General features: G+C 37.9%; 1 protein-coding gene across 2 annotated transcripts in view; it reads right to left on the minus strand.

The window, feature by feature from the left end:
• LOC132887250 (ankyrin repeat and fibronectin type-III domain-containing protein 1) overlaps positions 1-14,043 on the minus strand; it is a 280,949-nt gene that overhangs the window by 220,332 nt on the left and 46,574 nt on the right. For both annotated transcript variants that reach the window (XM_060922780.1, XM_060922779.1), the window contains exon 3: positions 12,064-12,245. In XM_060922780.1, coding sequence (XP_060778763.1) covers positions 12,064-12,245 — 182 coding nt within the window. The remainder of the gene's footprint in view (positions 1-12,063; positions 12,246-14,043) is intronic.

Raw genomic sequence — 14,043 nt, forward strand, 5'->3', positions numbered from 1 at the left:
ATGAATGTGAGTGTGTTTGAGATGTGTAATGAATGTGTGTGTGTTTGACATGTGTAATGAATGTGAGTGTGTTTGAGATGTGTAATGAATGTGAGTGTGTTTGAGATGTGTAATGAATGTGTGTGTGTTTGAGATGTGTAATGAATGTGTGTGTGTTTGAGATGTGTAATGAATGTTTGTGTGTTTGAGATGTGTAATGAATGTGTGTGTGTTTGAGATGTGTAATGAATGTGTGTGTGTTTGATATGTGTAATGAATGTGTGTGTGTTTGAGATGTGTAATGAATGTGTGTGTGTTTGAGATGTGTAATGAATGTGTGTGTGCTTGATATGTGTAATGAATGTGTGTGTGTTTGATATGTGTCATGAATGTGTGTGTGTTTGATATGTGTAATGAATGTGTGTGTGTTTGATATGTGTAATGAATGTGTGTGTGTTTGATATGTGTAATGAATGTGTGTGTGTTTGATATGTGTAATGAATGTGTGTTTGATATGTGTAATGAATGTGAGTGTGTTTGATATGTGTAATGAATGTGTGTGTGTTTGAGATGTGTAATGAATGTGTGTGTGTTTGATATGTGTAATGAATGTGTGTGTTTGATATGTGTAATGAATGTGTGTTTGAGATGTGTAATGAATGTGTGTGTGTTTGAGATGTGTAATGAATGTGTGTGTTTGATATGTGTAATGAATGTGAGTGTGTTTGATATGTGTAATGAATGTGTGTGTGTTTGAGATGTGTAATGAATGTGTGTTTGAGATGTGTAATGAATGTGTGTGTGTTTGAGATGTGTAATGAATGTGTGTGTGTTTGAGATGTGTAATGAATGTGTGTGTGTTTGATATGTGTAATGAATGTGTGTTTGAGATGTGTAATGAATGTGAGTGTGTTTGATATGTGTAATGAATGTGTGTGTGTTTGATATGTGTAATGAATGTGTGTGTGTTTGATATGTGTAATGAATGTGTGTGTTTGATATGTGTAATGAATGTGTGTTTGAGATGTGTAATGAATGTGTGTGTGTTTGAGATGTGTAATGAATGTGTGTGTTTGATATGTGTAATGAATGTGAGTGTGTTTGATATGTGTAATGAATGTGTGTGTGTTTGAGATGTGTAATGAATGTGTGTTTGAGATGTGTAATGAATGTGTGTGTGTTTGATATGTGTAATGAATGTGTGTGTGTTTGAGATGTGTAATGAATGTGTGTGTGTTTGATATGTGTAATGAATGTGTGTGTGTTTGAGATGTGTAATGAATGTGTGTGTGTTTGATATGTGTAATGAATGTGAGTGTGTTTGATATGTGTAATGAATGTGTGTGTGTTTGATATGTGTAATGAATGTGTGTGTGTTTGATATGTATAATGAATGTGTGTGTTTGATATGTGTAATGAATGTGTGTTTGAGATGTGTAATGAATGTGTGTGTGTTTGATATGTGTAATGAATGTGTGTGTGTTTGATATGTGTAATGAATGTGTGTGTGTTTGAGATGTGTAATGAATGTGTGTGTGTGTTTGATATGTGTAATGAATGTGTGTGTGTGTTTGATATGTGTAATGAATGTGTGTGTGTTTGATATGTGTAATGAATGTGTGTGTGTGTTTGATATGTGTAATGAATGTGTGTGTGTTTGATATGTGTAAAGAATGTGTGTGTGTTTGATATGTGTAATGAATGTGTGTGTGTTTGAGATGTGTAATGAATGTGTGTGTGTGTTTGATATGTGTAATGAATGTGTCTGTTTGATATGTGTAATGAATGTGTCTGTTTGATATGTGTAATGAATGTGTGTGTGTTTGATATGTGTAATGTGTGTGTGTTTGATATGTGTAATGAATGTGTGTGTGTGTTTGAGATGTGTAATGAATGTGTGTGTGTTTGATATGTGTAATGAATGTGTGTGTGTTTGATATGTGTAATGAATGTGTGTGTGTTTGATATGTGTAATGAATGTGTGTGTGTTTGAGATGTGTAATGAATGTGAGTGTGTTTGAGATGTGTAATGAATGTGTGTGTGTTTGAGATGTGTAATGAATGTGTGTGTGTTTGAGATGTGTAATGAATGTGTGTGTGTTTGAGATGTGTAATGAATGTGTGTGTGTTTGATATGTGTAATGAATGTGTGTGTGTTTGAGATGTGTAATGAATGTGTGTGTGTTTGATATGTGTAATGAATGTGTGTGTGTTTGAGATGTGTAATGAATGTGTGTGTGTTTGATATGTGTAATGAATGTGTGTGTGTTTGATATGTGTAATGAATGTGAGTGTGTTTGATATGTGTAATGAATGTGTGTGTGTTTGATATGTGTAATGAATGTGTGTGTGTTTGATATGTGTAATGAATGTGTGTGTTTGATATGTGTAATGAATGTGTGTTTGAGATGTGTAATGAATGTGTGTGTGTTTGATATGTGTAATGAATGTGTGTGTGTTTGATATGTGTAATGAATGTGTGTGTGTTTGAGATGTGTAATGAATGTGTGTGTGTGTTTGATATGTGTAATGAATGTGTGTGTGTGTTTGATATGTGTAATGAATGTGTGTGTGTTTGATATGTGTAATGAATGTGTGTGTGTTTGATATGTGTAATGAATGTGTGTGTGTTTGATATGTGTAAAGAATGTGTGTGTGTTTGATATGTGTAATGAATGTGTGTGTGTTTGAGATGTGTAATGAATGTGTGTGTGTGTTTGATATGTGTAATGAATGTGTCTGTTTGATATGTGTAATGAATGTGTGTGTGTTTGATATGTGTAATGAATGTGAGTGTGTTTGATATGTGTAATGAATGTGTGTGTGTTTGATATGTGTAATGAATTTGTGTGTGTGTTTGATATGTGTAATGAATGTGTCTGTTTGATATGTGTAATGAATGTGTGTGTGTGTTTGAGATGTGTAATGAATGTGTGTGTGTTTGATATGTGTAATGAATGTGTGTGTGTTTGATATGTGTAATGAATGTGAGTGTGTTTGATATGTGTAATGAATGTGTGTGTGTTTGATATGTGTAATGAATGTGTGTGTGTTTGAGATGTGTAATGAATGTGTGTGTGTTTGATATGTGTAATGAATGTGTGTGTGTTTGAGATGTGTAATGAATGTGTGTGTGTTTGATATGTGTAATGAATGTGTGTGTGTGTTTGATATGTGTAATGAATGTGTGTGTGTTTGAGATGTGTAATGAATGTGAGTGTGTTTGAGATGTGTAATGAATGTGAGTGTGTTTGATATGTGTAATGAATGTATGTGTGTTTGATATGTGTAATGAATGTGTGTGTGTTTGATATGTGTAATGAATGTGTGTGTGTTTGATATGTGTAATGAATGTGAGTGTGTTTGAGATGTGTAATGAATGTGTGTGTGTTTGATATGTGTAATGAATGTGTGTGTGTTTGAGATGTGTAATGAATGTGAGTGTGTTTGAGATGTGTAATGAATGTGTGTGTGTTTGATATGTGTAATGAATGTGTGTGTGTTTGATATGTGTAATGAATGTGAGTGTGTTTGAGATGTGTAATGAATGTGAGTGTGTTTGAGAAGTGTAATGAATGTGTGTGTGTTTGATATGTGTAATGAATGTGTGTGTGTTTGATATGTGTAATGAATGTGTGTGTGTTTGAGATGTGTAATGAATGTGTGTGTGTTTGATATGTGTAATGAATGTGTGTGTGTTTGATATGTGTAATGAATGTGTGTGTGTTTGATATGTGTAATGAATGTGTGTGTGTTTGAGATGTGTAATGAATGTGTGTGTGTGTTTGATATGTGTAATGAATGTGTGTGTGTTTGAGATGTGTAATGAATGTGTGTGTGTGTGTTTGATATGTGTAATGAATGTGTCTGTTTGATATGTGTAATGAATGTGAGTGTGTTTGAGATGTGTAATGAATGTGTGTGTGTGTTTGATATGTGTAATGAATGTGTGTGTGTGTTTGAGATGTGTAATGAATGTGTGTGTGTGTTTGATATGTGTAATGAATGTGTCTGTTTGATATGTGTAATGAATGTGAGTGTGTTTGAGATGTGTAATGAATGTGAGTGTGTTTGATATGTGTAATGAATTTGTGTGTGTGTTTGATATGTGTAATGAATGTGTCTGTTTGATATGTGTAATGAATGTGTGTGTGTTTGAGATGTGTAATGAATGTGTGTGTGTTTGATATGTGTAATGAATTTGTGTGTGTGTTTGATATGTGTAATGAATGTGTCTGTTTGATATGTGTAATGAATGTGTGTGTGTTTGAGATGTGTAATGAATGTGTGTGTGTTTGAGATGTGTAATGAATGTGTCTGTTTGATATGTGTAATGAATGTGTGTGTTTGATATGTGTAATGAATGTGTGTGTTTGAGATGTGTAATGAATGTGAGTGTGTTTGATATGTGTAATGAATGTGTGTGTGTTTGATATGTGTAATGAATTTGTGTGTGTGTTTGATATGTGTAATGAATGTGTGTGTGTTTGAGATGTGTAATGAATATGTGTGTGTTTGATATGTGTAATGAATGTGTGTGTGTTTGATATGTGTAATGAATGTGTGTGTGTGTGTTTGATATGTGTAATGAATGTGTGTGTGTTTGATATGTGTAATGAATGTGTGTGTGTGTTTGATATGTGTAATGAATGTGTGTGTGTTTGAGATGTGTAATGAATGTGTGTGTGTTTGATATGTGTAATGAATGTGTGTGTGTGTGTGTGTGTGTGTGTGTGTGTGTGTGTGTGTGTGTGTGTGTGTTTGAGATGTGTAATGAATGTGAGTGTGTTTGAGATGTGTAATGAATGTGAGTGTGTTTGATATGTGTAATGAATGTATGTGTGTTTGATATGTGTAATGAATGTGTGTGTGTTTGATATGTGTAATGAATGTGTGTGTGTTTGATATGTGTAATGAATGTGAGTGTGTTTGAGATGTGTAATGAATGTGTGTGTGTTTGATATGTGTAATGAATGTGTGTGTGTTTGATATGTGTAATGAATGTGTGTGTGTTTGAGATGTGTAATGAATGTGTGTGTGTTTGATATGTGTAATGAATGTGTGTGTTTGATATGTGTAATGAATGTGTGTGTGTTTGATATGTGTAATGAATGTGTGTGTGTTTGAGATGTGTAATGAATGTGTGTGTGTGTGTGTGTGTGTGTGTGTGTGTGTGTGTGTTTGATATGTGTAATGAATGTGTGTGTGTTTGATATGTGTAATGAATGTGTGTGTGTGTGTTTGATATGTGTAATGAATGTGTGTGTGTTTGATATGTGTAATGAATGTGTGTGTGTGTTTGAGATGTGTAATGAATGTGAGTGTGTTTGATATGTGTAATGAATGTGTGTGTGTTTGATATGTGTAATGAATTTGTGTGTGTTTGATATGTGTAATGAATGTGTCTGTTTGATATGTGTAATGAATGTGTGTGTGTTTGAGATGTGTAATGAATGTGTGTGTGTTTGATATGTGTAATGAATGTGTGTGTGTGTTTGATATGTGTAATGAATGTGTCTGTTTGATATGTGTAATGAATGTGTGTGTGTGTTTGACATGTGTAATGAATGTGAGTGTGTTTGAGATGTGTAATGAATGTGTGTGTGTTTGAGATGTGTAATGAATGTGTGTGTGTTTGATATGTGTAATGAATGTGTGTGTGTTTGATATGTGTAATGAATGTGTGTGTGTTTGAGATGTGTAATGAATGTGTGTGTTTGATATGTGTAATGAATGTGTGTGTGTTTGATATGTGTAATGAATGTGTGTGTGTTTGATATGTGTAATGTGTGTGTGTTTGATATGTGTAATGAATGTGTGTGTTTGATATGTGTAATGAATGTGTGTGTGTTTGAGATGTGTAATGAATGTGTGTGTTTGATATGTGTAATGAATGTGTGTGTGTTTGAGATGTGTAATGAATGTGTGTGTGTTTGAGATGTGTAATGAATGTGTGTGTGTTTGATATGTGTAATGAATGTGTGTGTGTTTGATATGTGTAATGAATGTGTGTGTGTTTGAGATGTGTAATGAATGTGTGTGTGTTTGATATGTGTAATGTGTGTGTGTTTGATATGTGTAATGAATGTGTGTGTGTTTGATATGTGTAATGTGTGTGTGTTTGATATGTGTAATGAATGTGTGTGTTTGATATGTGTAATGAATGTGTGTGTGTTTGAGATGTGTAATGAATGTGTGTGTGTTTGATATGTGTAATGAATGTGTGTGTGTTTGAGATGTGTAATGAATGTGTGTGTTTGATATGTGTAATGAATGTGTGTGTGTTTGAGATGTGTAATGAATGTGTGTGTGTTTGATATGTGTAATGAATGTGTGTGTGTTTGATATGTGTAATGAATGTGAGTGTGTTTGAGATGTGTAATGAATGTGTGTGTGTTTGACATGTGTAATGAATGTGAGTGTGTTTGAGATGTGTAATGAATGTGAGTGTGTTTGAGATGTGTAATGAATGTGTGTGTGTTTGATATGTGTAATGAATGTGTGTGTGTTTGAGATGTGTAATGAATGTGTGTGTTTGATATGTGTAATGAATGTGTGTGTGTTTGAGATGTGTAATGAATGTGTGTGTTTGATATGTGTAATGTATGTGTGTGTGTGTTTGATATGTGTAATGAATGTGTGTGTGTTTAATATGTGTAATGAATGTGTGTGTGTTTGAGATGTGTAATGAATGTGTGTGTGTGTTTGATATGTGTAATGAATGTGTGTGTGTTTGAGATGTGTAATGAATGTGTGTGTGTGTTTGAGATGTGTAATGAATGTGTGTGTGTGTTTGAGATGTGTAATGAATGTGTGTGTGTTTGATATGTGTAATGAATGTGTGTGTGTGTTTGATATGTGTAATGAATGTGTGTGTGTTTGATATGTGTAATGTGTGTGTCTGTTTGATATGATATGTGTAATGAATGTGTGTGTGTTTGAGATGTGTAATGAATGTGTGTGTTTGATATGTGTAATGAATGTGTGTGTGTTTGAGATGTGTAATGAATGTGTGTGTTTGATATGTGTAATGAATGTGTGTGTGTTTGAGATGTGTAATGAATGTGTGTGTGTTTGAGATGTGTAATGAATGTGTGTGTTTGATATGTGTAATGAATGTGTGTGTGTTTGATATGTGTAATGAATGTGTGTGTGTTTGATATGTGTAATGAATGTGTGTGTGTTTGAGATGTGTAATGAATGTGTGTGTGTTTGATATGTGTAATGAATGTGTGTGTGTTTGACGTGTAATGAATGTGTGTGTGTTTGATATGTGTAATGAATGTGTGTGTGTTTGAGATGTGCAAAGAATGTGTGTGTGTTTGACATGTGTAATGAATGTGAGTGTGTTTGAGATGTGTAATGAATGTGAGTGTGTTTGAGATGTGTAATGAATGTGTGTGTGTTTGATATGTGTAATGAATGTGTGTGTGTTTGAGAAGTGTAATGAATGTGTGTGTGTTTGATATGTGTAATGAATGTGTGTGTGTTTGATATGTGTAATGAATGTGTGTGTGTTTGATATGTGTAATGAATGTGTCTGTTTGATATGATATGTGTAATGAATGTGTGTGTTTGAGATGTGTAATGAATGTGTGTGTTTGATATGTGTAATGAATGTGTGTGTGTTTGAGATGTGTAATGAATGTGTGTGTTTGATATGTGTAATGAATGTGTGTGTGTTTGATATGTGTAATGTGTGTGTGTTTGATATGTGTAATGAATGTGTGTGTGTTTGATATGTGTAATGTGTGTGTGTTTGATATGTGTAATGAATGTGTGTGTTTGATATGTGTAATGAATGTGTGTGTGTTTGAGATGTGTAATGAATGTGTGTGTTTGATATGTGTAATGAATGTGTGTGTGTTTGAGATGTGTAATGAATGTGTGTGTTTGATATGTGTAATGAATGTGTGTGTGTTTGATATGTGTAATGAATGTGTGTGTGTTTGATATGTGTAATGAATGTGTGTGTGTTTGATATGTGTAATGAATGTGTGTGTGTTTGAGATGTGTAATGAATGTGTGTGTGTTTGATATGTGTAATGAATGTGTGTGTGTTTGAGATGTGTAATGAATGTGTGTGTGTTTGATATGTGTAATGAATGTGTGTGTGTTTGATATGTGTAATGAAGGTGAGTGTGTTTGAGATGTGTAATGAATGTGTGTGTGTTTGAGATGTGTAATGAATGTGAGTGTGTTTGATATGTGTAATGAATGTGTGTGTGTTTGAGATGTGTAATGAATGTGTGTGTGTTTGATATGTGTAATGAATGTGTGTGTGTTTGATATGTGTAATGAATGTGTGTGTGTTTGATATGTGTAATGAATGTGTGTGTGTTTGATATGTGTAATGAATGTGTGTGTGTTTGAGATGTGTAATGAATGTGTGTGTGTTTGAGATGTGTAATGAATGTGTGTGTGTTTGATATGTGTAATGAATGTGTGTGTGTTTGATATGTGTAATGAATGTGTGTGTGTTTGATATGTGTAATGAATGTGTGTGTGTTTGACATGTGTAATGAATGTGAGTGTGTTTGAGATGTGTAATGAATGTGTGTGTGTTTGACATGTGTAATGAATGTGAGTGTGTTTGAGATGTGTAATGAATGTGAGTGTGTTTGAGATGTGTAATGAATGTGTGTGTGTGTTTGATATGTGTAATGAATGTGTGTGTGTTTGATATGTGTAATGAATGTGTTTGTATTTGATATGTGTAATGAATGTGTGTGTGTTTGATATGTGTAATGAATGTGTGTGTGTTTGAGATGTGTAATGTATGTGTGTGTGTGTGTTTGATATGTGTAATGAATGTGTGTGTGTTTGAGATGTGTAATGAATGTGTGTGTGTTTGATATGTGTAATGAATGTGTGTGTGTGTGTGTGTGTGTGTGTGTATGTGTGTGTGTGTGTGTTTGATATGTGTAATGAATGTGTGTGTGTTTGATATGTGTAATGAATGTGTGTGTGTTTGAGATGTGTAATGAATCTGTGTGTTTGATATGTGTAATGAATGTGTGTGTTTGAGATGTGTAATGAATGTGTGTGTGTGTGTGTGTGTGTGTGTGTGTGTGTGTGTGTGTGTGTGTGTGTATGTATGTGTGTGTGTGTTTGATATGTGTAATGTGTGTGTGTTTGAGATGTGTAATGAATGTGTGTGTGTTTGATGTGTGCAACGAATGTGCGTATGTTTGACGTTTGTAATGAATGTGTGTGTTTGATATGTGTCATGAATGTGTGTTTCACTCACACACTCTAGTGCTGGTGACACTAGTTGCTTAGCAACCAATGTGGGGGAAATTATGGGGACTTTTATTTATTTAGGAAAAAGCAAATCTTGATATGCTTAACCCAGATACAGAGAGAGACAGACAAACAGACAGACAGAGGGAGAGAGAGAGAGAGAACAGAGAGAAAGAGAGAGAAAGAAATGGACAGAAAGACAGGGTGAGAGAGAAAGAAAGAGAGACAGACAGAGAGGGAAAGAATGAAAGACAGACAGATAGACAGGGAGAGAGAGAGAGAGAGAGAGAGAGACAGACAGTGAGAGAGAGAGAGGGAGAGGACCTCTGTTCATAATTCCACACCTTTAAGTGTTTATTTGATGTTCGGTGACGTAACTCTCATGATGAGCAATACCGAGGGAACATGCAGTCAGAACCCTCCTCACTTATCCCACCTTCCACCCACTGTGATGTTCTTACACAAGCAAGATGGTGAAATGACCCCTTATGGAGTCCTCCAGCAGCTGGGCTCAGAGGGTCTGATCACAGACTTGCCCATCCCCCTCTCTGCTCCCCAGTCTCATGGGCGAGATGCAGTAAGGGGAACAAACAGGGACCACTGCTCTGAGTGGTGTTTCACTGCAGGTTTTGAATGCTCTTGCATTTTCCTGGTGCTGCCATGAAGCCTCTGTTTTTGTATGATGCTCCTCACCAAACATCAGCTCTGAAAGAGTGCAGTGTGTATCTCCTGCATGCCCATCCTGTAAGCACACCTTTTGTGACCCACAGCCAGAATGTCTAGTGCTATTCATCAAAATGGAGACCTTTTGGAACTCTGAAGAGTATCCTGGTCAAAAATTTCATTGAATTGGTAAACCATGGTCATGGACCAAAAGCAGCTCAAGCTGTGTATTGAGTTTAATGTCACACAACTTCTGTGACCCAGTGTTCAACCTCTCGGTGTCCCACCCAGCCAGTAGCACCAGACCAGCAGCCACCTCTGCAGACCAGAGAATCATAGAGCCAAGGAGCAGTGAAATCCACTGACACTCTCATCTTGTTAGCTCTACCCACTGGAACACTTTGTTCTGCATATCCAGGGTGATGTAGTTAGTAGTTGTGCTCAAGACTACTGATGTTGTTGGTCCCAAGGGTGCAAGGAGGATTCATCATCATCTTCTTCTCCCTTGTCCAGCACTATTGCCTGGTCGGGGTCCATGTGAACCCTATTGATCCATATGTCATATTAATTGGAGCCTTGTTTTATGCTGGATGCCCTTCCTGCCGCAGCCCTCCCATTTCTGGGCTTGGGAAGGTGCAGGGGGGATTCAATGAGACAATTATCAAGACTTTAGCCTGGGCCTGAAAGTCTGAAAGTGGTATGTTACTATTGTCTCATCTCATCTCATTATCTCTAGCCGCTTTATCCTGTTCTACAGGGTCGCAGGCGAGCTGGATCCTATCCCAGCTGACTACGGGCGAAAGGCGGGGTTCACCCTGGACAAGTCGCCAGGTCATCACAGGGCTGACACATAGACACAGACAACCATTCACACTCACATTCACACCTACGCTCAATTTAGAGTCACCAGTTAACCTAACCTGCATGTCTTTGGACTGTGGGGGAAACCGGAGCACGCGGAGGAAACCCACGCGGACACGGGGAGAACATGCAAACTCCGCACAGAAAGGCCCTCGCCGGCCACGGGGCTCGAACCCGGACCTTCTTGCTGTGAGGCGACAGCGCTAACCACTACACCACCGTGCCGCCTGCCGTACTTTTGTATTAGTCTTATTTATTAAATTAAAACATACCTTTATTTCAACCTCAACGTACATAGAATAGGTTGGCAGGGTGGTCCAGTGGTTATCACTGTTGCATCACAGCAAGAAGGTTCTTGGTTTGAACCTCATCATTGACTGGGTGGAGTTTGCATGTTCTCCTCATGCTTGCGTGGGTTTCCTCTGGGTGCTCAGGTTTCCTCCCACAGTCCAAAGACGTAGATTAGATAAACTGGCTAATTTAAATCCCCCATAGGTCTGAATGTGAGTGTGATGATTGTTAGTCTCTGCATAGCCCTGTGATAGACCGATGGCCTGCTGAGGGTGAACCACACCTCTCACCTGAAGTCAGCTGGGATTGGCTCCAGCTTCCCCCACAACCCAGACGGGTAAGCGGAAGAGATAAACAATGGATGGATACATATAATAATACCAGTTAGTTATTTGTGATAATGGGTTACAAAACATTGCTAATTAGTTACTTCGGGACTGCTACAGAGAGAGATTAAATAGGATGTCCCTTAACTTGATAAATGCTTGGTTATATCACATCAGCTCAAAACCAGCATCTTTGCAACTGTTTATTATTTTTTTCTATCCCAATGTATCTCTAAAAATCTGAGTTAACTGCTAGCAAAATAGTGAGTTCTACCATTAAAGCTAAATTTTAATTTCTCCTTTTCCCTCTTCTTGCAAATCTCCAACAGGCATTCCATCAAAATGAAGCCCTTTTTCAAGGGGTTTAATAATTGTATCTTGCCCATCAGTGGTTCAGAGAAGGTTCTCACATATTGGCATTTCCATGGACATTTCCAAAGCCATCCAAACAACTGTCTGTATTAACTTTCCTGTAGTTATACCTCAGGTGAGATGCAGACTATCAATGAAAGTACAAACCCCTGGAAGTCAAAAACACTTGCCTTGAAATTAGCCTTTAGAAGACTGTACATCATAGCTAACCTCAAGAACTACTGAGGATAGCCACAATGGAGACACCCCTCCCATGCTAAACATGGTGGACACGGAGTTTTTCTTTTATTTAAAATAGAGATAAGAATGTGTAATGTCTATGCAGTACCTGCAGGGGGCAGTGTGCAAGCACTGAGGTGGGTGGGGCTAGATGCCAATTGGGAGCAGGGCTCACTTCCACCAACCAGCTGAGAGTTCTGATGCACACGGCCCACGATGGGAGACTGAGGGATGCTGGGTAATGTTCTAGACTTGGCCAGCAGGGGTCTCTGCAGATGCCGCTCCAATGATCTGTGACAAATCATGAAAAATTGATCATTTCATCCATTGGGGACACAAATATTTGCAAACACATATTACATAAATAAAATGAATTGATCAGTGATGAAGCACCAAGCCTGAAACACAAAATAAATAATCACTAGGATTGACTAATAAAGAGCAACATGTAATCTAAGAAATCTAACATACACAACTAGATGTACAGATCATCAGGAACATGGGAGGCTCGGGGGGGCATGAGGAAGCGGCAGTTTAACATACACCCCATAGTGATATTAATTATACAATATCTGTACGATACAATCTATAGGAACACTTCACACACTCTCCACAACAAAGCATGTGTGTGTGCGCTTTACCTTGAATATACATGCATCAACAAACACATGCAGCATCTCATTCACAAACACTCTATTTTCCATGTGTGTCTTGTGTGTGTGTGTGTGTGTGTGTGTGTGCGCGTGTGTGTGTGTAAACACACACACACGCACACACGCACACACACTGTATTGTACCTGGCCTCAGCTGCACTACAGCAGTAGCTTCCACTGCGACGTTCATCTCTCCGATTAATCAGCTTCCCAAAACTCGCCATTATAGATATACGTGTGTGTGTGTGTGTGTGTGTGTGTGTGTGTGTGTGTGTGTGTGTGTGTGTGTGTGCAACAATGTGCTCCGTGTGTCTGGCTGTGAATGTTTTCTTCCAGCAGTCCACAATTCACCTGAGTATCATTCTCATTCCCTCACTCACTCTCTTTCTCTCTCTCTCTCTCGCTCTCTCAGCCTACAGCATAAATAGAGCGAGAGTTGTCTGCATCACACACACACACACACACACACACAAATACACACGATAATGCCAAAAATAGCAATGTTAGTAACTGCCTGAACACACTCCCCCACAAAGTGTGTGTGTGTGAGAGAGAGAGAGAGAGAGAGTGGGAGAGAGTGAGCAAGTGAGAGAGAGAGTGGGGGGGGGGGGGGGCCTCGAAGTTCACATCAATAATGATAAGAGACAGTGCAGTTGCCAGATCCCCTTCGTGGAAAATCCTCCTTCATAAAATAATAAAAACTGAAAGATGGAGCATCGATAGAGGACCCTCCCCCCCCCCCCCCCCCCCCCCAGGTCGAGTGTGATGAGCAGCTGAGAGTGAACTGAACAGGCCATCAATGATATGAGGAGCAGTAACACACTGTATATCCATCGAGCTGCACCTCCACATCAACATCTTGTGATTTTCCTGGAGAACTCCATGTAACCTTGATGTAATTCAGGACAACTAACTACATTATATGGCCAAAAGTATGTGCACCTCTGACCATCACACACATATGTCCTTGTTGAACACTCCAGTCCAGATTTATTCCACTTTTCCTGTTATTATGAGCTCCACCCTTCTCTTCTGCAAAGGCTCTCCACTCGGTTTTGGGGCGTGGCTGTGGGGATTAGTGTTCATTCAGTTACAAGAGCATTCATGAGATAAGACCCTGATGTTGGGTGGGGAGGTCTGGGGTGCAGTCGGTGTTTCAGTTCGTCCCAAAAGTGTTCAGTGGGGTTGAGTTCAGTCAGGGCTCTGTGCAGGACACTCGAGTTCCTCACTCCAACCTTCACACACCATGTCTTCATGGAGTTTGCTTTGTGCACAGGAGCATCATCTTATCTGTCCTTCATCCAGGTGGTGGAATGAAATTACCCTGTATGTCTTCAAACACACCACTTCTGCCACGACTTTTTCATTAGAGAAATAAATGTATGCAAGACTTGTGTATCCTCGTGTTCACTGTAAGCAACTCGGTGTCAACATCA

Source organism: Neoarius graeffei, chromosome 5, assembly GCF_027579695.1.
Source record: "Neoarius graeffei isolate fNeoGra1 chromosome 5, fNeoGra1.pri, whole genome shotgun sequence".
NCBI lineage: Eukaryota > Metazoa > Chordata > Actinopteri > Siluriformes > Ariidae > Neoarius > Neoarius graeffei.